Source organism: Manacus vitellinus, unplaced genomic scaffold, assembly GCF_001715985.3.
Source record: "Manacus vitellinus isolate BGI_N305 unplaced genomic scaffold, ASM171598v3 scaffold_44_pilon, whole genome shotgun sequence".
NCBI lineage: Eukaryota > Metazoa > Chordata > Aves > Passeriformes > Pipridae > Manacus > Manacus vitellinus.
In genome coordinates, this window is record NW_021940565.1 from 6,619,420 (window position 1) to 6,644,653 (window position 25,234).

At 39.4% G+C, this 25,234-nt stretch overlaps 1 protein-coding gene across 4 annotated transcripts; it reads right to left on the reverse strand.

Moving 5' to 3' along the window:
* Positions 1 to 1,150: 1,150 nt before the first annotated feature.
* On the reverse strand, positions 1,151 to 25,020 carry DDX59 (DEAD-box helicase 59). Of its 4 annotated transcripts, none has more exons than XM_029962269.1 (8): positions 24,973 to 25,020; positions 6,458 to 7,281; positions 5,143 to 5,310; positions 4,437 to 4,526; positions 3,826 to 4,077; positions 3,085 to 3,237; positions 2,465 to 2,593; positions 1,151 to 1,618 (listed from the first exon to the last, which is right to left on the reverse strand). In XM_029962269.1, exons 2-8 carry the CDS (start codon positions 7,268 to 7,270, stop codon positions 1,355 to 1,357), a joined length of 1,869 nt encoding a protein of 622 aa, XP_029818129.1. In that variant the 5' UTR covers positions 7,271 to 7,281; positions 24,973 to 25,020; the 3' UTR covers positions 1,151 to 1,354. The 4 variants fall into 4 exon arrangements, with proteins under 4 accessions (XP_029818129.1, XP_029818128.1, XP_008925093.2 ...); XM_029962268.1 differs by lacking the exon at positions 24,973 to 25,020 and adding an exon at positions 8,541 to 8,607; XM_008926845.3 differs by lacking the exon at positions 24,973 to 25,020 and adding an exon at positions 8,295 to 8,409.
* Positions 25,021 to 25,234: the final 214 nt, after the last annotated feature.

Here is a 25,234-nt window from a genome sequence, read left to right on the forward strand (position 1 = left end):
GAGACGTTGTTTTGATATGATGCCAAATTGAAAGTAACACTAAAAGCATGATGACAGTTTTACACGTTGTGGTGAATTATGCTAAAGGGAAAAATGTTGTAAACTGTCAATGGAATTCAACACTCATAACGTGCCTTTGGACAGGCCACAACTCTCATTTGAGCTTGTGTCTACAATTCAAGATTGGCATCAAATGGCCATATTCAACAACACTCATCCCTGTGTCTCCTCACATTTACAACAGGGTGCCACACTCATATCATCTGTCTTGCAGCATGTAAGACCTACTGTTTTAATTTCTAGTTGAGGAAATTAAAAACAACAGCAAACTACTAAGCTGTTTTGCCACCAAAGTCAATTTATCCCCTTGCTGTCTTTGGCCAAAGAACAGACATAAGGCTAACGCTTAACTACCTGCAACACCTCAGTCTGCCAAAAAGGGATGATGCATCACAGCACCACAAAAGGTCTGATGAAACTAATTTCTCAAGCCTTAGTCTAAAAGGAAAAAAAAAAAAAAGAGGGAAGTTCTGATTATGACCTCTCTCATACTTCAGATGGGAAATCATACAACACTATCTCAATACAGTTTTAACCTCACTTCCCCAAAAAAATGAAGGAGTATCTGATGTCAGAGCATGGCAAGTTCTGCTCAAATAATACGACCATTTATACATTAATTGTGTTTCACTAAACAACACAAATTTCTTATGTGTTTTATCTTACATCTCTACAACGAAGCTCCGCTAATAACCAACTACTGCTGCTATTGTAAAGAGCTTGAGTAGAACATCCCACTGGTTCACAGGCACTAAAGGAGAAACTAAACTACCAGTATTCTTTACAAACAAAACTTGAATATGTTCCTAAGAAAGCCCCAGAGAGCACACTGAGAATCTGGAGAAATGTTCCCAGTGGAAGATTTTATGTAAGCTAACAGGAAGAGATTTTTCAGAGACTAATCTGTCACCAATTTTTAATGGTTTAAAACGGTGTCCTTTGCAAAGATCTTGTCTCAATATAATGACATAAGAATTACCAGAAGAGTATGTCTCACAAGAAGTCTGAAACTTTCATGTTCTAGAAATACTAGAACAAAATAAAAGGTATCTTCTCAGTTCATGTTGCAAGCAAGACCAAAGACTAGTGGTTATAACAGGGTTACAGAGTATTTTTACTAGGCACTACTGTAATTCAAACACACAGCCTGTATTTCAAAATAAAGATGAGATAAAAATGAGCCTCCTTAAAAAACTGACAAACTTGTTTAAAAAAGGCAATACACAAACCATCATTTCATGTTTATTTTTAATCATACTTTCATTGTAATTACAGAACTATAAATATATCTTTATTACCTCTGAGAATTATTTTTCTTGTGTTTTCTAATAATGTCCATAATATTATCTCCTGTTACAAGGCTATTTTGTAACTGTTTAAGTCTCTGTTGTTCCCTTCTCCTTTGGTCATGCAGATATGGGGAATTAAGCAGCTGTGGGGGAAGAATGGTGCCTGTAGGTTTTACTCTTTTTACAACGTCCCAAAAGAGCTTCTTGCTGTTGTTATTGATAAAAGTAATTGCAGTTCCACTGTGACCCAACCTTCCCGCTCTTCCAACCTGAAAAAGCATGAATTAATTTTAAGTTATCAATACTAAATGGAAGTCCTTCAAATAGCCCTAAAGTTTATTTTCTGTTATAAAACAGTAAGTAACCTAAGTGACAGGGTCAAATCTCTAACACAAAGTTACTTACAAAATACTTCCTGAATTCAGGATATGTAGATCTGAAGTTTGAGCTAAAATGCATCTAAAGTTATGATTTGCTTATAGGACATACCAGAAGTCCACTACTGATACTGAGACATGTGACACAGCCTATGGGCAAAAGCTTACAGTAGATCTGATCCAAATAAAATGTTTTTCAAAAATCTTTATTATAGAGATGTCACATACGTGTATCAAGCACAATATGTACCAGCATGGCCATAAAAATGCCCTTTACTTTCTATGTTCTAGCAACTTTAAATTATTTGCCAACAACGTTCATGACTGGTTTCCTGACTATTTCATGCATATCCCACACTGCAGACAAACTGCAGCAGATAGAGGGATATTCGGCCTTTCTTCACACAGATAGTAAAAATGGTAAACTTTGCTTTCTATAGACACAAAATTCTACTAGAGTACAAAACAGGAAGAATAATACTGCAAAAATAATTGACATAAAAACACTCTTCTAGGTTTTAGTAACTTATATAGATGAGAGACAAGAGCAGCGTTCTAGATTTTAGTAATATACATAAACTTATAGAAGAGATCCCACATCTTCCTTTCTTTTCCTATAAAAATCAATATTCTGAAGAGGAAAATAATCTTTCTTTTTACATTTAAATTTGAATTTCCACAGGTGGATATCGTATTGATATACTTTTCAAATAAGGCTTTAGCAATTTATTTATTTACCTGGTGTACATATTCATCCATACTTGAAGGCATATCAAAATTCACTACCAGTTTGACGTTGACAAGGTCGAGCCCTCGTCCAAGGACTCCAGTACTTACTATAACTTCATACTTCTCTTGAAGTAATCCCTGGTAAGGGAGGAACAAATAAAAATTAGTTCTTTTTAGCTCATTTTTATTTTGAACCGCTCCAAGCATAGGCTAAGGGCTAGTGTGTAAGAACAGTGTAAGAACACAGCAAGTGGGATTATTCTATTGTAGAAGAGATAATGGCTCCCCTGTATTCTTGATTTAAACAGAAATATAACCCACAGAGATAATTCAAGAGAAATCAAAGCCACAATTTTAACTCTAAAAAATAATCAATTTAAGATAATGCATATTTAAATTTCAATTTCTAAGCAAAAAACCTAGGAAATAGTCTCCAGTATTTATCTACATTTAAAATGGCATTATTATCTTCAGTTTTGCTTGGCCCCATCTGTCTCCCCCAGCACTACCCCAGGTATTACTGCAGAAAAGCAGTCAATTATGACTTCAGTCATTCAAGTGAAGCCACCTTAAAAAAAATGGCCTTTTAAAAATCTACCAAAACTCCCGTAACTTTAGGAGGCACAAACCTGTAATATGTCTGTTCTTTCCACCTGAGACTTTTCAGAATGCATAGCTGTGCACTGCAATCCTGTAATCTTATGAACAGCATCACTCAACAGATCTGCTCCTAGTTTACAGTCCACAAACACTAACACTGGAGGCTTGAAGAGCTTCTCATCCTGTAAAATTAAACAGTTTGTATAAAAAGGTAACCATTGGAAACCACTGGCTGCCCATCATCAGCATGGATTAAATTTCTTCTGCTCTTTATCTCCAACATTAACAAGACTTTCAGATGAACAAATGTTTCTAGACTTTAGATAAGAACTTAAGATACCAGCTATGAAACTTTACAAAGCTGTACATTATAAACATATAATGACTTATAGTCTCAGAAGCCAATTTTATATCAACACATGAATTTTTTTACAAGTCAGAAGTTTTCAAGTGAATCCAAATTTCTTTAAGTTCGGAGATTCAGTTAAAAGATTCTTATTCACCTCTTGGATAACCTTCAGTCAAACATCCAAAATCACCCCCATTTCCTCATAGAAAATACATGGGAGTGATGGGAGTGGAATAATCCCTGAAACTGCCGTTAAAACTCTTACACTGCAGAACTGCTGAAGTGTGTGCAGTTACATGCCTCACCTCACTCCACCTCTTCACTACATACAGATTAGAACTAAAGATGAGAACCTGACAGAGATGTGTAAAGACATGAGTATTTTTATAAACTGTTCTTATGAGAAAAATATTAGACTTACATTTAGTATTTCAAACAGCTTTTTCTTTTTAGATGGTTCTTCTACCCACAAGATAATCTGGCGGACATTGGAACACGGCAGATTCTTCTCTCCAATTGTTATTCTTACAAAATTGTGCAGAAGCTGATTTGCCAAGTGTTCAATGCCCACTGGAATTGTGGCTGACACCAGTATGGTTTGATGGTCCTGTGAGATGTCTTCCAAAATATCCAACACTTGCTGCTGGAAACCCATTTTTAACATGGTATCCACCTAAGTGAAAAATATTAATTTCTACCAGAGTTTTCCATGAAGAGCAGGACCCTGAACTTGAATTGACAAAAGAACCATAATGTGTATGATGTAGGAGTATTTACAGTCAGAAGAAAAGGTGAGAAAATTAAAAATAAATGATTCACACTGGTCTAACAGTATTACCCTGTCAGATATCTAAGTCTTTTACAGCCAATAGGAGTTGTTCAAATACAATTCAAATTGTATTAAAAAAATAAAATTTTCTCTTAAGAAATGTATTGTATCTTTATAACAAACACTCTGTATGTTTAATCAGTTAGACCAGCCACTCACACTGGCTCTTAAAGGAAATACAGCTCTGATAAATAAAAACTTACTTCATCCACCACTACAATTTTTATGCCATGCAGTTGAACAGAACTCTGCTTTAAAATCTCAAGAAGCCTTCCAGGCGTTGCTATTATAACCTATTAAAAAAACAAAAACAAAAACAACAAAACAAACAAACAAAAAAACCCAAAAACAAAAACACAAACAAACAAACAAAAACAAACAAAAAAATAACCCAGGAGTTAGAAATTCCATGAAAGAACAGATGACTTTCCTAGAAAAACTATGAAGTTACAGCATAGAGATAACAAGGGCTATAATTAGTGAAACTACTTGCCTTCAAATAAGTCATAAAACTTTTAAAGATAACTTAAATTACAGAGGCTCAAAAGGAAACAGACCTTTTAGAACTCTAATGGACGTGTCTAAATTACAAGCAATATAATCTGCATGAAAAACAAACTACTTTTTGCTGTAAATTACAACTCCTTGTCTAACAAAATAGTATATTTTAGTCTTCGAAAGCAGCAATATCACCCATGAAACTTTTTAAAACAAACAAACAAAAAAGTTTAATCAGAAGTCAAAATGTTTTTAAAAATTGTAATACTGTAAAATTTTCGAGAGCTAACAAACATTTCAGTAGTTTAGACTTGGAAAAAACACATTCTTGTGTGCTCATACATGTCAACAATAACATTTTTCTTTTCTGTGAATGTCAATAAAACCTAACTCTCCACTCCAAGTCCTTACCTTAACACTTTGCTTGAGCCGGTGAAGCTGTGGAGGCAGCGGCAAACCTCCTACCAGGAGAACTGTTCTCATGTTTGGTAAACCAGCCATCAGTTCCTTAGCTTGTCTCTCTATCTGAATTGCCAACTCCCTTGTTGGTGCCAAAATAAGGGCAGATAGAGTTTCTGTCTAGAAAGAGGGGGAGAAATCTAATGAACATGGGAGTGCTCTATTATCTTGAGAAAAAGCTTTCAAAATTAAATCTCCCAACATAATATTTTACATTAAAACCAAAAATTATTTTAAACAACAAAATAAAATTATTTCTTGACGTATACATAAACTTGTTTAGTGCCCTGAAGATGAAGAATGGGAAAGACCATGTACAGAGGTATTATTCATTGACACTCCAATTTTGCGCACATTATTATAAACATACAACTGTCTTGCAGACTTTAATGATAATCAGACAGAGGAAGTACTGAAATGCAATACACCTGTTCTTACATGTTCTTACATAATGCTTTTATTCTTAAAACTAATGCTAGAGTACTTTAGAGATTAAAAGAGTTGCTTAAATAATCTCTCTTCATTTGTAAAAGTTTATGCACTCGTTTGTGAGTGTATACATATATTTGTAAAGGTATCTAACCAGTGCAAAATATCAACTAGAATCAGGTCCAGAATGTTGAAAAATGTTCTTATAAATAAAACCACCAAAGAAAAAGCAATACTGAGCCACACACAAGGTACTCAATACTATTTGCCATTACTTCTTGTCATACATTCATGTCCTTATGAAGCAAAAACTTTCTTAATTGCTTTTTCCCACAGAATCAAAGGGGTGACTGGGTAACTAGAGGATTTCAGAAATTATATTACCCCAAATTCCTGCAGTTATTTGATGGTCAACCAAATATATTCCAAGAGAAATTACTCTTTGAAATTACGCAAATGTCAACAAATCTCTTTCAGACTTCTGGCATATCAAGATAGAGGAACAACTTCTTGCAGAGGGCTGGAATTACTTTCACTTTCTATTTTAAGTCATTTAGGAAGTGTACCACAGAATTTAATTACCTTTCTTAAAAAGGAGCAACTCTACACTTGGTAATATTAATAGTTGCTTTATCTCCTGACCAAAGTGAAAAAACATTCAAAATCATTAAAATTAATCAGCAACTCCGCCCACCCCCAAGAACCAACATTCCATCGATCAAAAGTAAAATAAATCATTGAATGTTAATTAAAATCACCACAGTCACATTCTCCTTCCCATTGGGAATCCAAAAGACAAAGTTGCAAACCACACTCAAAACATACAAAGTTCCATTACCTCATTCAAAACCTTCATAATAACAGGGAGTAGGAAGGCTGCTGTTTTTCCAGAGCCCGTGTCTGCACTAGCCACAATATCCCGCCCCATTAGTCCAACAGGGATCATTTGCATTTGGATGGGAGTTGGGACTTCATAGCCAGAATTCTTCAAATTATGGTTTAAAGTTTCAGGAAAACCACAGTGTTCAAACTCTACAATAGGTCTTGGAACTTGCTGGCCCTGGACAGCAATACCCAGCTGCAGCTTAAGATTCTCAACCTGCTCATCTCGCAAACCTAAAATAAAGGAATGATCCTTGTAGAAATAAGGTGCATGAGGCAGGTGAGCTTCTGCTTCAGAGTTTGTGAGTTGATCAGACGTCAGCTGTTCTTCCTTTGCTTGAGTTTGTAGAAGGTGTTTGGCTTTACATTCCAAACTACAAACATCTTCATCTGTTTTATCGCAGATATACTCTCCATAGCGACCGCACACCACACACACAGGCTCTCCGGGTTCTGCCCAACGCTGGGATTTGCTGAAGGATTTTATGGGTTCTTCCAAAGGGCTGTCTTCATCAGTATTTTGGCTGTCCTTTCCCAACGTTGCATTAGCAGCATCAAGGCCTCCAGCTACAGGTTCTGTGTGTTCTTGTACAATTTCATTCAAATTGCATGCTGAAGGAGAAGTTTCTGTTCTAACTGACTTACAGTCTTGGAACTCGGTGGTGTCCTCTAGCAAAGGTCCTCCAGAAGACAGTTTATTTTTCTTAGCTGTACAGCTTTTGTCCTCATCAGCAGTCCTCTTGACTTTAACAGATCTTGGTAAAAACATGCTTCAGTACACTAGAAGGCAAATGGTTACAGTTGTTAGAAACTAGTGCTATTGAGAAAGGTACATATACTGTTACCACAAAAAAAAAGTCCAGCAAATATTTGCAAACCCAGGAACGAACTCTCACTCCCTGAAAAGATCTAGAAACTGCCTTATTTAAAAATTATCTTGGTATTACAATGTTCATGCAATGCCAAGTAGTATTTCAAAATAACAGTGGAAGCATGAACAGTACAGAGATCCATCTACAGGCAGTTTTCACTATTAGACCTTTGCAGCTGAGTAAAAACTTTGGTTTTGACTGCATGGAAATTTATCTATTTTGAGAGTCAGTCATCTTTAAATCCTTGGAGAGTTGTTTCTAAGACAAAACTATGGAAGCAAGCATTGTTCTAAACTATAAATAAAAAAAAAATAAATTTTGAAAAATATGTCAAATTCAGTATAGGACCCACTCAAGACCACTCCTTTTGTTGACCTTTTCAAAGACCACTCAAATTTAAAAGGTTGCACACTTTTGAGATGTTTGGAGTCCAGATCTGTTTGGTCGAGGTGTCCAAAAAAGAGCAAAGACCTACATGATTAATTTGCCAAATCTCTACTGTAAAACAAGGAAGACAAATCAAGAGTCCATAATGAACCATAACTTTTATATTCTGAAACCTTCAGTAGTTGACTCTGAAAGCGTCAGATATTCTCACTAATCGTTTGCTACCGTACAATCACTAAATAAAGTATACAAAACCCAGCAATTTTATTCTGAATAAATGGTACTGTGTATACCAGTCTCTGAGAACTTCTTCTTACATTAGTTTTCTAAAACCTCACAAAGCTATCTCTGTGTTTACACCCAGCTGTGTTTGTGTAACTCGGAGCCGTCCAGCGGCTGAGGCAGCGGGGCCGGCCCGGAGCTCGGCGGGCACACGGCGGGGGCCCGGCGAATGCTGCTCCCCTCGCTACCGGACCAGAAGCCAAATCTCACCATTTAATTTTTCGAGCCTAATGAGGATTTTCCACAACAAACTTCTTCGCAAGCTCAGCAGCCTCCCAGGCAAGGGGAGCGCTCAAGCAGAGTGCCGGGCTGATGGACGGGCTGCTCGGAAGGGACCCGCGGGAATCCCGGACCGCCTCTCCCCGCCTGCCCCGCCGCTCTCACGCAACGGCACGCACCCCACGGAACAACACTTGCGCGGAAGCCTTTTCTGCCCCCAGCCGCCCCCGGCCGCGGCGCTGCAGGCGAGGCCGGCCCCGCACCCCTCGCCTCACGCACCGGTGCCAGCCGCCCGCGGGGCCGCGCCGCCTCCCGCACAAAATGGCGGCGGCCGCGCAGGGCCGCTCCCGCCCACAGACTGAGGCGGGGAGGGCGGGTTCCGCGGCTCCGGCGTTCCCGGCTCCCCGCTGCCGAGAGCCTCCCTGCTCGGCCGGGGAGGGCCGAACCTGTCCCGGAGCTGCTAAGCTCGGCTTGGATTGGGGTCTGAAGGCGCGGTTTTTGTCCACCAAAATCGGATTCGTCACCCAGTGTAAAACAAGCCCAATAATTAGTAACTCGAGAGAGACGTTGGTTATTTCAGAGTTGCGCAAGCCTGAGTGCTCGGTGTTATTACACAAATCGAGCACACCAACTATCAGTACATTTTACTATTTAAACATTTTAGCAAACAAAGGAATTAGTGCTCATTTGCTACAAGTTACATTGTTATCCTATTAATTAGTATTCTACGATTCCCTCGCTTCTCATGCTAATTAGTCCACATGCCCAGTCTTTCTCTTCTTTTGGGTCGGTGGGTTTCTCGGGTCAGTGGTCTCTGAGTTGGTGGTCACAATTTGCCCCTGCCAGAATTAACCATTTAACCGGTTGGAGCAGATTCAGCACAGTTGCTGAGTTGTCTTTATTAGTTTCTTCCTTATCTTGGGAGTACTGCCAAACGACCTTGTGGCCTGTAAATTCTGCACTCTTTGTGTCCACTATCAGAGGACATCCTTCTTCCCAAGCTTTGCTAACCTCCCCCTAGGTCTTTGATCACTGGAGCATGCCAAGACCTAAACCTTAACAAGGCAATTCTACCAACAAGTTATTTCTCTTTCTAACACCTGGACATCACTTACAGCTTTCTTCTTAGCTCTTATCTGTTTCACCGACTAAATCTCCTTTCTTGTTGATTAGCCTTGAAAGTATACAAAGATCAAACAGCAAAGAACATCCTTAGGAAAATTTTACATATTCCACATTTTGCAACAGGATGCTGCCCCTCTGGCTCTGCAGGGGGGGCACGTCCAGCACTCCCACAGTTACAGCCCGAGTTGCCAGATGCTACAGACACACACACGAGGAAAACATTCCTGCTGCACATGACAGAGCCACAAGGTATGGGAGAGAAATGCCCCACCTGCTTGGAAGGGCACAGTGAGATAGCTGTTCACATACTGCAAATTGAGTAGGTTATTACTTTCAACAATAAATAAGCATATTTACACTACTTCACAAGGCATGAGAACACAAGAATTTATGACATTTCACTGCAGGGCACAAAACACTTTCAGACTGATGGACAACCTGTCCTTTGCAAGACAGCCCAGGTGTGACCACTGCCCCGGGCAAACCCAAGTTCCTGGAAGAGAGTAGGAGGGCTTGGATGTGTGTCCACTCAGAAAGGCTGATGGCTTATCTGCTCAGCCATTGTGAACAGGGTAGTCACTGCCACTCCCTCACTTTTCAAGGACTCATGTCACCACAGGGAGGTCAGTCAGTCAACCTGTCCCAGGTACTCCCTTCCAACACCAAGACCTGTCATAGGTGATGTCGCTGTGTCTGTACGGGCCCTGGTTTTGAGCACATGCAGCAAGACCAGAGTATTCCCAAAGTGAAAGAATACCCTATGACCATAAATGATTTGGTGCATGGCAAAGAGATCCTGCTGGGAGTTCTCTGGGTTGATGTACTCCCAGGCACTCTAGATACTCGAAACCAGATTTTATCTTACCTCCCTCCCTCTCCTCCAACATTGATCCCATTAGCCTGAAAGCATCCCCATTGACGCACAGTTCCACTTCTGCCTCATTACTTTTGTTGGTGACTACAACCATCACCATTTCCAACTAAAGAGAAAATCCATAAATCCTAACAGCCCCTTTGGAAGCACTGTTTAATAGCAGCCCATAGGGACAGTCAGGGAGCCAGCAGGATGGGGGTTAAAACACAGGCACAAAGCTGGGGGCTTTCCAACAGCCGTCTGTAGCATTCTATAACATTCAAGTCCAGTCACACGTGAAACATGGTCTATCTTAAAGTATCCTGGAAATCTCTGTACTGGATTGCTACCACAGTAGCAATACAAAGTTAGTGCAAATAAAGGGGGTTTGGTCTCTCTGGGATTATTAATTAACTGGTAGAATTGTAAGAGACTATTGAACTTCTGGAAAGATTAAGTGGGCATTTCTAGACCGAAAAACTATTGGGCACCTTTCACCTATACTACATACATTCCTGTTAAAATCCCCACCTTTCTCTGATTCAGCCTCTGTCATTCCCTTTTGTTTGCACTGACTTTCTTTTCTTCATTTTCCCTCCCTAACATAAGTGAATTTCCTTTTCTTACTTCCATTTTTACAAGGTCATTTCCTGGAATTCAAAACATCATTTGCTAAACAAAGACCAGTATTTCAACAATATTCAATATGATATGAGATGCTTCATACTCTATGGAGTTCATACACCAAAATGCAAGTATCCCATATGTATCAGCTTTTTCTGTTTTTTTTAGTGTATAACAGCAGTCAGAAAAAAACAAAGTCGCTTGGCAGGAAACACTGGGAAAGGTATATAGAACATTACTGTATATACTCTATCCACCTATATGGATACTCCTTGTAATTCCCCATCACTCAGTCCCTGAGAAGGACTACAGTATTGCTTGAAATTAAGTTTTAGGAAAGGACTCTATGGGTATTAAGAGGCATGAAAGGGCTTCCATGCAAGAGACAACTATGTAAACTCGATCTGAAAAAGAGGTGACTGAGGAACAGGTAACAGTAGATCTCCTGCACCTTGAGTGACTCATAAAGGATGGACAGCTGATAGTTAATTCTTCCAACAAAAATTGTAACATGCTTTATAATAAGTGCTCACAACTGAAAAGGAGTGCAAGCTCCCACAGAATGCAGTAGGTTATTCTTTATTTACAGGGAGAAGATAATCAGTATAGATGTAACAAAACCTCTTCTGGAACAGATACTGTACTTTGTGAGCTCACTAAATAATTTTTTTTTCCTGGAATAAAGCATAAATGTTCTATTTCAGTTACTTACCTGTTTTTTTCAGAATGATGAAATATGTAAGAGATAGCCTTGGTGAATTTAATTCCCATCCTCTCAGCTCTTGATGCTGCTAATCAGATCTGAGGTGAATGACATTTTAATAAGATTTCTGAATTCCAATTTTTGTAACCTTCAGAGTTCACAAAATGTCCCAGACAAGATGCTCTCAGATATGCTATAAAGGCTCTGTCTTGGTATTCTTCCTTCTAAACACTAGTTAGTTCAAGCATTGACTGAATAAAGGTGGGGTTACATCCTGTTAGAAAACCATTAATAATTATCATCAGTCAGTCAGTGAGTCATGGCTGGGCTTCGCGAACGAAGATTTGGGAAGGGCTCTACCCACATTTGTTGCAGGCGCGTTGGTGGCTAAAAAAGCCCATACGAGATAGCATTAATAATTATAGACAGTAACTTTTGTACATTCTGGACAATTTATCTGGGAGTGTCATAATGGAAAATCTTAAGGTCTCCAGGGCAGCAAGGTAGCATTTGTATTTTGTATGATCACATTGTTATTTAATTGAGTTGGTAAAACACCAAGAATGTACAATATTCTCATCTTGCCTACGCTGCACGTGTTCTAGTACAATAGCTGCCCAGGAAAGTATCACGTACTGTTATTAGAAACCCCTGCACAAATATAGTCCTTATATAATTAACACGTCTCTTCACAGTAAATTCTAAAGTAAATATTAGGAGCTACAGAAATGTAACACACACAACCCCACATGTACAAAAGGACATATACTGTGACACAGATTTACTACATAAATATATAGCCACAGATTATTTCAATGCTATGCAAATTTTTATTAGAATATCAAAGATAACAACTATTAATTAAAAGCCAAAAGAAATAATGAAAACAATAACTCAAGCGAAAATTATTAATAGTTAAGTATCCCACTTCTTGGTCTATTTTAAATGATATCAAGATTTTTCTATATTCACTCATGGTTTCTATATTAAATATACAGAAAGCAAACGTGGCAACTTGGATTCCTGCCCTCAGTTTAAAATCAAGTGCTTTGCCCTGTAACATCTAATAGCCATTCTTTAGAAGCATGAACCAACCTTTCCCATCACTTGCAAATAATAAATAATTCAGTAAAATAAAATTGGATTAAAGCAGGAGGCTCAAATCCCTCTACTCCCAGGCACACTAAATCCATAAGAAACAGGCATTCTGCATACTAATTCCGAGAGAGTGTCCCAAGCATTTCCAAGAGCTGCCTGACTGTACCACACACCTCAGCTCTCCACAGCAACACTGCCCAGAGTAACCCCATCAATTCAAACCTGTACCAGAATACAACCTCCAGGCACCTCTCCACCAATCTGGCAGGAAAGGTCTTCTGGAGTTCCACACAGGGATTTGATTGGCACATAAGTACATCCCAAAGGGTAACTGTCCAAAACATTTTAGTACACAGCATTTTAATTTTCCTTTTGTAGCCAAAATATCCTCATGTGATGTCTGATTTTTCCACTTGGAGTGAGCTCCCAGTGTATGCAAAACTACTGAGAATGGACTCTAATTTGAGTCCAACCAGCACTTCGTGCATCACTCCCTCAAGTGGCAAGTGCCAGGAGTGACAGATCTGACAATTAAAACGTGTCTAAAATCACATCAAGAGGAATAGCTTTGGGTTTTCTTTATGCTATTAATTATTTTCAATATCTCAACACATATCCTGTGTAACATTATTCTACACCAAGGAATTACAGAGCTTTAGTGCTGTTTTATAACGTTATAAGGGATGAAGAACATTAAGCTTATGAAGATGTCAATTAAAGAATAAAAAAATTATTCTCTGGGTTTGTTTAGTTTTTTTTAAGTGTGCCACAATACATGTAACTGGAGTTAACAACACATCCACTGCTTGAGTGAAAGTGAGGGGGAATGTCTTTCCATTCAGAAGGCATGGAAGTCCAAGCATGTTTATGTGCAGATTGGTCCATGTCTGCTCCATCTGATGCTATGAAACTAAATATTTTTCTGTTTCTTCAATGTTTGGGGGTTTTGAAGCCAATCAGCATATTTTTAGGTAGGTAGTCAACTGCAGCTCTAACCCAAAGCATATTTAATGAATAGTTGATTGAAGGAACTAGCGAGTCAATGACACCACTGGTTTCTGAATTACAGCTTTAAAGGAACCACACAGGAAAAATCCAGATAATCTAAAACCAAATAATGGTGGCTAACCATTAACTAGTCAATTTTGCTAATATTCATACAAAATGGCCTGCTTTAGTACAGCTATTGCACACAGTATACTTATTCTGAGGCTCAGTTTTTCTAATTTTGCTTAATTTAAACAGGCAACTCCTAAGGTTTTAGAAAGTAAATAGTCAGTAAAAGAAGACTTGGACTAATATTTTCAGGCTTCCTGAGCATTCTCTTTGTTTGAAGAGCCACATTCTAAGGAAACATTGGTCAATATTAGTCTCTGCAGAAATCTGTGGTAAAATCGGAATTTAAAAAAAAAATCTAATTAAATCTGAATTTTTAAAGCATATGACTGAATTGGTTTAAAAAAGAACTCCAAAAAACACCCCAACAAGCAAACAACAGCAGTCCTGCCCTGAAGCTCCAGCATTAAATGCCATTAAATGCCACTAGTCCATAGGGAAATAACTGTATAGGGCAATTCATGAAAAAATTATGAACATAATTAATGTATGTGATTTTATGCTCAAATACTGCATATAATATTTACTCTGAAAACTGATGGACTCCCTAATTCAATATCATCATACTCTTAGCACAGCTATAAAAACTACAGTGAATACAGTTACCAACTTCTTTGTGCAAGATACAGACCAGCTCTTTGCAGTTAAAAGGAATGATTTTAGGGTATGACAACCATTTAAGCATATTCAAACTTACATATCTCTGTTGGGTCTCTGAGACTTAGAGAACAAGAATTTGATCAAAAGATTGCAAAGACAATTGACAAATTCCAGAGACTTCAGTAAGCAGCAAACTGTAACCTAGAGAATTCAGGTGGAAATTAACAGGATTAAACAATCTTGAAATATAACATAATTAGAATTAAGAATTAAAAATTCTCTCCTTTCACGTTAATCTCATTTTCTTTCTGAGAGGATATAAAACATTGTATTTGGAAAGCTGCTTACCAGTTTGCCACTTAGATTTGTGTTCCAGTTAATAAGGCTGTTTGGAGGCAAGAGAGATTGGCATCTATTCTAAAAGTAAGATAACACTCACACAACATGCACTTACTGAAATTAAGCCCTTTCCCCCCCCTACTTTGAGGTCTCAGACAAAAGGATGGGAGAGGAAAAACAGAAATTCCACAAGAGACAACAGGAACCATTAGGTTCCAGCTTGCCAGATGACCTGTGTCCAATGTGTATTGCCACCTGCCCATCAATAAACTCTCTTTCAAATGGTATCACTTTTTAAGAGATTAAGACCTTTCTAATTAATCAGCAAGTATAATAAATATAACAGGTACATTGCATTCATATTACAGGGAGACAGGTGAAAGAAAAAGAGTTATAATCCACTAATGTGACAGATTGAAGGAAAAAATTATATCATAAGCCCTTTGAATAAATGGATAATAAATTTCCCTTTCCACCAGGAAAGCTTCTATCAGCACTGCTAGTTTTGACAGCAGAAACTACTGTAAGAAAGGCCTGGAAAACATGCAAGAGAGTTGCTACAAACTAGACTTTTTATCAGTTGTCTTCTTAAAATTTATTCCAATATTAACCATTAGGTTTAACCTTCATGCTTCCCCGCATTAGATTTGGTCCCCCTTCTGTCTTTGCATGAAATCTTAAAATTGTCCTAATTGAATCTCTCACACAAAAAATATTAAAGGAAGGGTGTGGAAAGGGTGTAACTTCACCTACACAAAGTCAACTCACTGCTGCCAGAGTAGATGCCAAGTTCAGTGCTACCAGTGACTGCCAGCTGTGACTTGCCTTTGGAGGGCACGGGCAGCCTTTTCCAAGCAGAGGATGCCCCCAGAAAGCTCCTGCACTTTCTACCAGTGGTGGGCCTGGTGGCTACACAGCTCCAGGATTCCTTGAGGCCAGCCTTTACCACTGCTCTCAGTGACTGTTTCTGTTGGGCTCCAGCCTACAGATTTTTTAAGTTCTCAAAGGTCACTCTTTGAGCATTCATTGCAGTCTTAATAGTGTAAATAAAAAAATACACCTTGTGGATATTTTCTCCTACAGGCTCATCCTGCAGGTCTCCGATATTAATTTCACAGACCTGGGTTGTAGTTGGCACTGACTTCACTAGCACAGAACTTTGTCATGTGCTAAAAAAAGGCATTGTACATGACTGCTAAGCAAAACAGAGGATACAAGTTTGTTTGTTTTGGGACTTAGTTTACCAAAACAAGTTACACCTGCAATTAAAATTGTTTCCAAAAGGATTGTAATGCAATATAAATACATGGTCAACATGTAGGCCATTTATCCATGACTTTTTTTTAATAGAAAAGTATACCACATGGCTTTCATTTCCAAAGGCAAAACACTTCTTTTAATTGCATACTTAAGGCTCACAGACCCCTGAAGTTAAACCAACAGATTTGTCCTTCTGAAATTTAGTTACTTTTCTAAACTTTGTTTGCTGTGAGAACATGCAGACAATGCATTAGCTCAGCTTGATAAAGCACAATAGCTATTAAAAAACAAAAGCAAGCCTCAGAAATGCAACATATCTCTCACTACCACTCTTGAATGACTGCTCCCCATGCTGTTTATTAGGAAGATTCAAAGATGCCAGTAACCTTACAGCTGGTGACTGTAAGAACAGAGGGTAACAAGACAGAAATAATGAATGCCTCCTTGTTAAGTCATGTTGTTTGTGCTGTTCCAAGAGAGATCTGCCAAGAACTTTCCATGCAAACCTTATTTTTCTGGGATCTGTAACTTGGCTGCAAAAAAATCCATCATGATAATACCCACTTCAAAAGAATTTAGATTAGAAGTTTTAAAATACATTTTCACATTTTGGTATAAATTCAATTTACACTAAATAAACAGTTTATCACTTCATGTATTTTTTACTTACTTTATTGCAAGAAAACCTCTGGTTAGCAAGTTTGCACCCCAGATCATTATATGTTTTCTAACTCTTGGGTATTAAATAAGTCTGAAGTATTGCAGTGTGAAAGGAAACTTTGTGCTGTATGGTCAAGCTTTCAGGGATGTGTATTTTCTTTTTAAGGAAGACTGTATGAAATTCATATGAAGCACTCATGGGATTCTATCTGCCAAACAATTCAGTGGAATAAATCTATGCTAATTCTTAATACAACTCAGCTGACCTGAGTGTAAGGCCAGATTGTGAAAAAGACTGACTTCAACACACTGTTCTCACAAAATATAAGCCTAGAATTTCATGTGAAATTATGTCAGTTTGGGTTTGTTTTGTTTTTAAACAAATGATTTAGAGCTTTGAGCCATGCAAAAGTCCAATTTCAGTTTACCCGTTTCTTTTTTGGCTCATGACCCACTAGGAGAAGGTCATTTTGTACAGTTCCTGGCCAAAGCAATATTCTTTCCTGTGGCAACTGGCAAGATATATAGAAATTAGATTTCAGGCACAAAACAGGTTGCAGCCCAAGCTGAGGAAGCTCTCTGTCAGGTAATAGCCTGGTGTCACAAAACAAGAAGGCTATGATAGTTTCCCAAGTGGACAAAGGTGGTGGCTTAGGTTTACAAGTATAAGGAATAAATCTCCCAGCAATTTAAAACTATAGGCGATAATAAAAACATATAATTATTATCAATATCAATAAATTATAAACTGTTCTGAATATATATGGTGAAATAATTTCCAAAGAAACACTAGAAGGAACAGGACAGAAAACAACATGAGACAGAGTAGCTTAAAAAGGTTTCTGCTCATTTTCTTGCCTATCTTGGGTTTTCCCTCCTAGAGCACCTTATTCCCCAGAATATTTATACTTACCTTGCGGTTCAAGACAAATTAAAATTAAGTAATTCTATGAAACCACAGTTCCCCTGAGATTATTTGCAATTCAGCTAACATGCTGGGTATATAAGGATATTACCATTCTTGAGGAGTTTGCATGAACTGGAGCAAGTCATCATACTCAGATTCTCATTCTGCTCAGATCCAGAGTAAACTAAAGCTGCAGGGGAACAGTTCCCCTTGAAATTACCAAGGTAAATACTTGAAAAATAGAGCACTACTGCACTATACAATTTGAAAAAAGAAAAACACAGGTAGCCAGAGAAGAGACAAGCAAGAACAAAGAGCTCCTACTACATCAGTGGAACATGGAGCAAAAAGGCAAAGTAGCCAAAAGGCTTCTGCATTACTGACACTGTCTGCTCTGCAAGGAGCCACGAAAGGAGGCAGTGGTTACAAGAGGGTGTTGGCCCTGGGAAGCATGACATGTCTTTCTTTAATCATTAAAAGAGCCAGCAGATACACAGACACAGAGCATCTCCATTCAGATGGCTCTTAATCTTCTGTCGATACACAGGAAACCTGCTCTCTAGCAGCACCGAGGATATTTCTGTGGCACTGGACTCTCTTAAATAATGAAATCAGAGCAATGTAATCAATCAGTTTGGACATTTCTACTCTTTGTGCCAACAAGTGAACCGTGGCTGCTCCCTGCCCAGGTGGGACAGCAGAGATAACACTCTGTGCATTAACAGAGCCATGTATATTATAGAGCATGAATACCATATGAGGACAGAATAACCAGAGAGACTTATCAACCTTTTGTAGTTAATTTCTCTTTTGAAACTTTCTAGAAAAAAGAAATCACCCAGGCTTTTTTCTTCAAATACAAATAAACTGCATGACACCTTTAATCCAGAAACCCAATTATATATACACCTACATTTAATTATGTCTGTAGCACCAGTAATTTCAAAAGGGAACAACACATAGGATTAACCTAAACTTAAAAAAAACCCCTTCTTGGAGCCAAATATATACACATACACACAAACACACATTTAGTTTAAGGCAACTATTAAAATAATTGTTGCTCTTTCCATGTTTCTAATATATATTGAAATTGGAGAGTATTTAAATCAAATTGTTCTATACACAGCTTAAACATCTCATACATTTTTCTGTCTTGAACATAAATTAAGTTATGCCGAAAGATAATTAAATGTAACACAGTTCTATACACTCAGGTTGTGATGACCTTACCATAATCGAAATCTCCAACACTCTCAAGGATAACTATGTATAAATTATTACAATAAAAATCTTTAATATACACTTTCCACATCTAATTTTTAAAGTTACCAGCTATGTACACCTGCTCCCTAAAGAAATAAAAAAATTTCTCAAAAACTTACAATTTCTCAGTAACTTAAGGGAAATGGAAACTGCTTAAAAAACCAGTGACATTTTGAAGCATGATGTTTCAAAGAAGACATATATAAAAAACCCCACTGTCATTGGGCAGTCTGCTGTTCTATTCCCTTGTTCACTCCTCCTCATACATATTCACTACCACGCCTTCCAAAAAAAAAAGAATTTCACTGCAATGAAATGATACCAGAAATGCAGTGTTCAGACACAGTGTTTACCCCTGGTCTCATTCAGACACACATGAGCTTCAGTGAAAACTGGAAGCAGGGCCAAAACATGGGAAACTGAAGTCTATTCATGCTCTGCTAATAAACCATGTATATGCTCAAAACAAATGAGCTTTTATGAATGTTCAGATCTTTCTTTACATGTAGAAGCCGCATAAAAAAAGCCAGTCAGAGCATGAAAAAGTGCACAATTTTGTACTGATTCTCAGTCAGACTCAGTGAAAAAGCCCTAGTAACTGATTTAAACTTCTTATACGTGAATGCACAATTTGAAAACTAAAGTCATGTCCATTTTCCTCTGAAGTTGGCTGCAGATAAAGCATTATCTGACAACTACCATAATGGTAATAAATATGGCGTTTTAGTTTTGTACAAAGTTTATAATAAAACATATCAGTTATAGCAGGGTATTTGTTTTCTTCACCTGGCAACAGCGGAGCGTCAAGAAGGAGAAAGCCTTGGAATTACGGAGTATAGCACAGCACATGTGGGAAGAAATCTCCTAGAACAAGAGCAGTTCCAGGAGATGGGAAGAACACAAAAGCAGCCAATGTGAAAACCAGATTAAAAAAATTAAAAGTAAATTTAAAAATCTGAGGAAAGAAGGCACCAAAGTAACCAGAGAAAAAGACAAAACAAATCAACCAGTCCTGAGTGTTGAGGGGGATGAGAGGTTTTGCCTCTCACAGACAACAGATCTATTGTCTGACTGGTGACCCAGCAGAATTGGGAGGGAAGATGTAGATTCCCACCCCCCCCACCTTCACAGAGCTACATTAGGCCAAAGCCAAGTTGAGGAAATGAAACCAGTAGCATCCAAGTATTAAGAGAAGTGACAGTTAGGTACCACATTTGACTCACATCAGGAAGCTTTCTGGTTGTGCAGATTTCAGTAGCAGTAAATGAGTTAAAGTAGGTATCACTCCACCTTTTTCCTTTTTTAACTGTATTGAAAATCACTGACAATTGAAGTAAAACGTCAGACAAACCTTTATTTTCCCTTTGACTCATGACTCTACTAGAATCTATAAAGTTGTTAAGCTGTTTTATTCCCTTTTAAATGCCTCAGCACTTTCTGATTACAAATTATTAGAACAATCTGAAAGATAGTAATTATGTAACTGTTCTTGTACTTTTGTATCATCCTGAAACAGGAAGAACATACTCCCTTCCAAAATCATGCTCTGAGAAAATTCCTAGCTTGCAGAAACTACGTACATGCATGTCAGTAATAATGCCAAAGAAGTTTAATAATTCAAACAATCACTCACTTGATTATCATAGAATGGCCTTGGTCGGACGGGACCTTAAAGGTCATCTAGCTGTAAGAAAAAGAGCTTTGAAGAGCTGCCAGCTCTGGTCAGCTCCTTTGTCCCTAAGGACAGTTTCCCAGGGGATCTCATTCACCAACTCCTTAAACAACTGGAAGTTCATTTTTTCAAAGTTCAGGGTCCTGAGTTAGCTCCTCACCAGGCTCATGCTCCTTGAGATCACAAACTTCACCAGGGAGTGGTCGCTACCCAGGCTGCCAATGAGCTCCTCTGCATTGGTGAGCACCAGGTTTAGTAATCCTCTTCTGACTGGTTCACCTAATACCTGGACCAGGAAATTGTCCCCCTACACACTCCATGAATCTCCTGGACTGCTTACAACCAGCTGGATTGTGATTGAAAAATATAATTTCTTAACTCTCACAGTTTTACCACTGCTTATAAAGAAGTATATTTAATAAAAGGTCTTAAGTTTAAGAGGCTGGAATATCAGTAACTCCATTTCACAAGTCATCTCTAGGCTGGAATAACCTCACAGAATGACTTATAGATTGCCTGTACAACCTCACACACGCAATATAAACCTGCTGAAGTCAACAAGCTTGTTCCTTAAGGTTCACATTGGGACATGACTGGTTCTTGGGCCGTATGTTGACAGTCTGACAGCACCACATTGAGTTGTACATGCTGCCTCTTTGCCAGAGGTTACAGACCACAGGGTGTATCCCTCCCCTCAGCCAAAACCATTTCTATCATGACTGATATTCTCTAAGCTAAGGCAAACAGATGGGATCATCTTAATTAGGCAAATTTGATAACAGCAATTAAAGACAATATGCCCACGGTGTTATTTCAAGTCTGTTTCCAACATTGAGCATTGAAGCATCACCCAGATGAATCGTTGCTGTGAGCTGCTGTGTTTGTGGATTTGCCCTAATAGCACCAGCTAATCTGAAATGGGAATGTGCTTACTACCCTTCACATGCAGCCTGATAAACTGGCTGTTCACTAGCACCGAGTCTGTCTACAGACAGTGCCATTGCAAAAAGAGTAATGGTATTGCTAATTTAAAACATTTTACTCTACCTTTATCATCAAGTATTGTGAAGGTAGAAACTATGCATGAAATGTTATTCCAGTTTGAACACTCTATTATCTAGCACAAGCCTGAATTTAGTCTACTGCTTTCTACTCTACACATATCCTCTTCGGAAGCTAAGTGAATCCTAAACCAGGTGAAAAAAATGGTATGAAATTGTTAGTCAGGACTCATTCCGCTATCTCCCAAGGTTATAACTATTAGCAACAACTGCCATCCACACCATTATTCACAACTTAATGGTCATATTTGTTCCTGTTGCCTGATGCTGACTACAGGCGTGGTACACCCACTGCATAGATGACCAGACACATGACAGTGAAGAATCAGGCCTATGATGCAATCATGGGATAAAACTAGTTAAATGGGTTTCTAATTTGGGGTAGAGGGAGGGGAAAGGAAGTGAGAAATAAGGTAAAAAAAAAAATCTGTGAGCTGATTGTTTTAGTTCTCAATACTTTGTCTTTCCACTTGGAATTAACATTAAAGTATTAAATACTCTGCAGCAGAAAGATTGTGTACAGAACAGATTATCACTATTTAAACTATTTTAAGATGCATAAACAGGAGCAGAAAGGCATGACTCCTCACTCAGTTTTCCTGTTTATTTACCCTGAGCAATTAGAACAAATTTTAATAATTTTCCATGTTGGCTGTTGATATCTTTGATAATGCAATAAGCAAGATGACACTTTGGCATGTCTGCAAAAGTAGAAGAACTGGCATAAGAACTCCAGAAGCTAGTGGTAATGTCTTCTTTTTCACTTATTAGATTTTATACTCATGCATTCACTTCTAAGAGCACTAAGCAAATGAAAAACCACTTTGATTGCAGTTACCACAAGACACCATTTTTAGATTTTGTTTTGTGACTCTGAACAGGTTTCATTGGCACAAATGCTGCACCCACAACAATGTCTGCATTTTAGATTAGACTGTAGCAATGTCTATATGCGTACCTACCCATAATTGTACCTATTGCCATTTCTGAGATGCATTCTCTGAAACAGTATTCACTTTTTCCTTTTTTTAACTGAGAAGGGACTCATGACTGCAAGAATTTTTGAAGATCAGACTTTGCTTCAGGTAAGCCTCACTAGTCCCAGTACTATGTATACTATAGTATATAGTATATATAGTACTATATGTACTACAGTACCTATGTATATGTGATGTTTTGCAAGTGCATAGGAACAGATTATAAATACAAGAGTACTTTAAATATAACTGATGATTTCTTATTTGGATTATGCCACATTTCTTTTAGAAATCTGTTTCTGCAAGTTTCATATAATTTTATAGGGACTAGTTTGTAATCTTTTGATCTCTTAAAGTGGATCCTATCTCCATCACAACTAAATAATAGCCTTATAGTTTTCCTAAGCATGTTTTCCTGTATGTTGATCTAATTTTTAGGCATTTTCTTAGTCATACAAGAAACAAACTAGTTGGGATCTGGAGTATATTTTTTTTTCCATAGCTCTAATCATTTGAGGGTTTAAAGCTTATAAATTTCAGATGTTTGTTGTTAAATATGCAGGAAGAATTAATAAAGTTTTCTAGTGGCAGTATAAAAAAGTAGTCAAAATAACATTAAATTTCTAATATACTTCCAAAGTATGTATAAAAAATAATTCAGGAAAATGTGCAAATGTAGCTCTTACTTTAGTTGTTGAAAGCTAAGCATGTGCTTTCTGAATAGAGAACATTTTCCCAAGTCACACCTGTATGTTAATTTGCTATTGTTATTACTATTTCTGCTGCAGAGGATCTGGGAATTTCAGTCTTACGCCTGCTAAAGCAAGGATTTCTCAACTTTCCTCCTCCCCTCCCTTCTGCTGAATACTGCCCACAGCAGCTCCTAGTTTTGTAGCTCGCTATGTAGCACTTATGAGTGGTATGCATGACAGTTTGGGAATCCCATCCCAGAGAGCATATGGCGAGATACTCGGCAATAATTTCTTCAAATGTTGACCTCCACAACCCTTTCATTTATTCATTACTAATAAATACAGATACATGTCAGTAAATCTTGCTTCATATTCATGATGTTTGTCTCACTGTGCACATGAAGTGCTAGAAGCACACATAGCCACACAGCAATGGAAAAATCTCTGTCCAGATCAATTCACAGTTCAATTGAAACGTGAAGAAATAACAGTCTGGCCAGAATATTATTTGAGACCTTACAATGTCATGCTAAGACTGTGTCTAAATATTCTTTTCCAGACTCGGGGGAGCAACAGAAAACCTCAAAATCAACCCACCTCGGGCCGCTGCCCTCCACTACGAGAGGTTGGGAAAACACTCACTGAATTACCATAAGGGAAGGAGGGCAAGGCAGCCAATAATTACTATAAGTAGGAGTGGTCCTTAAGCAATTCAAGAAAGCTCAACCAGATTAAAGGGGAAAAAAAAAGTACAAAAAGAAATTATTAATTTCTGGCCAGATCAGCTTCTTGAACTGGCTCACCACAGAGCTGCTAGAGCACCCAGGATGGCGGGGAAGGAGGGCACACTTCGACATTGCACCAGCCTATACATACAATATATACATATTTTATATACAATATATACAATAACTATATACACAATAACCTACAATAACTATTTGTTTCCAAAACTCGGAGATGTACCACCCGCTGGCGCTGCGGGTCACCCGGTGACACAGTGCCCGTGCCGAGGGAGGCAGCGCCTCCCGCCAGCCTTCCCTCACCAACACGGCCGCACCCTCAGACCCGCACTTCAAAGCCAACCCATCCAGTTCTGTTTGAGTCAGTAATCACCCAGTTACTGCTCCTGCCGTGACTAATACTTCTCTCCACGCGGCCCCTGTTTTAAGGTGATTCTGTACTTCCAACAACAGCCCAGCTACTTGTGGGCACGACAGCAGATGGTCTCTAGGGCAAATCGCTACTCCTGCCTGCTATTACAGTGATTACGTGACCAGGCCCTGAACCATTTAAAGGCTTTGTCATTTTTCTACCCGAGCATTTTTAAAGTTATTTATAGACGCGATTTAAAATAGGAGGGACGAACGCCCAGGGGCGGGATGCTCAGCCCGCCTCCCCGGCAGCGCTCTGTGCTCCGGCACCGCCATCGGTCCGCCGGGGCTCCCCGCGCAGAGCCGGCGGCGGCCTCAGCCCCCCTCACACCCGGGGACACGCCGGGGCTGATCCGATCCTGTCCGACGCCACCGCGAGGGCCCGTCGCGCCGGCCCGCCGTGGAGAGCGGCGACGCCCGGAGCCGGCCGGGACACCGCCCTTTCCCACCGCCCGGGCACCGCCCGGCGCCCCCCCTGACCGCGCGGGGAAACACTCCGCCTCTCCCGCCGCCCTGCCGGGGTAAGCGCCACGGTGCTGGCCGAGCCTAAGCCCGAGTCTGAGCCTGCCCGCGCTCCCGCGCCCCCCACCGAGGCCAGACCCACCTCGCGCGCCCCCGCCTGCCGCGGCGCGTAGCCCCCTGGGGCTGGGGGCGGTCGCCGGGCCCGCCCCGCCCGGCCGGGGAGGCAGGTTTGGGCGGACATGCGCAGCCGCGCCTCACGCCCGTCCAGCAGTGCGGCAGCCGGCGGGTGTGGAGCCGCAGCGGCAGCGCCTGGGCGGAGCCGGGGCGGGGCGCTGGGGCCGGCCGGGCAGCGCCGTGGGAGCCCGCACTGCCTCCCGGCCCGCCAGGCGTCCGCGGGGCGCGTG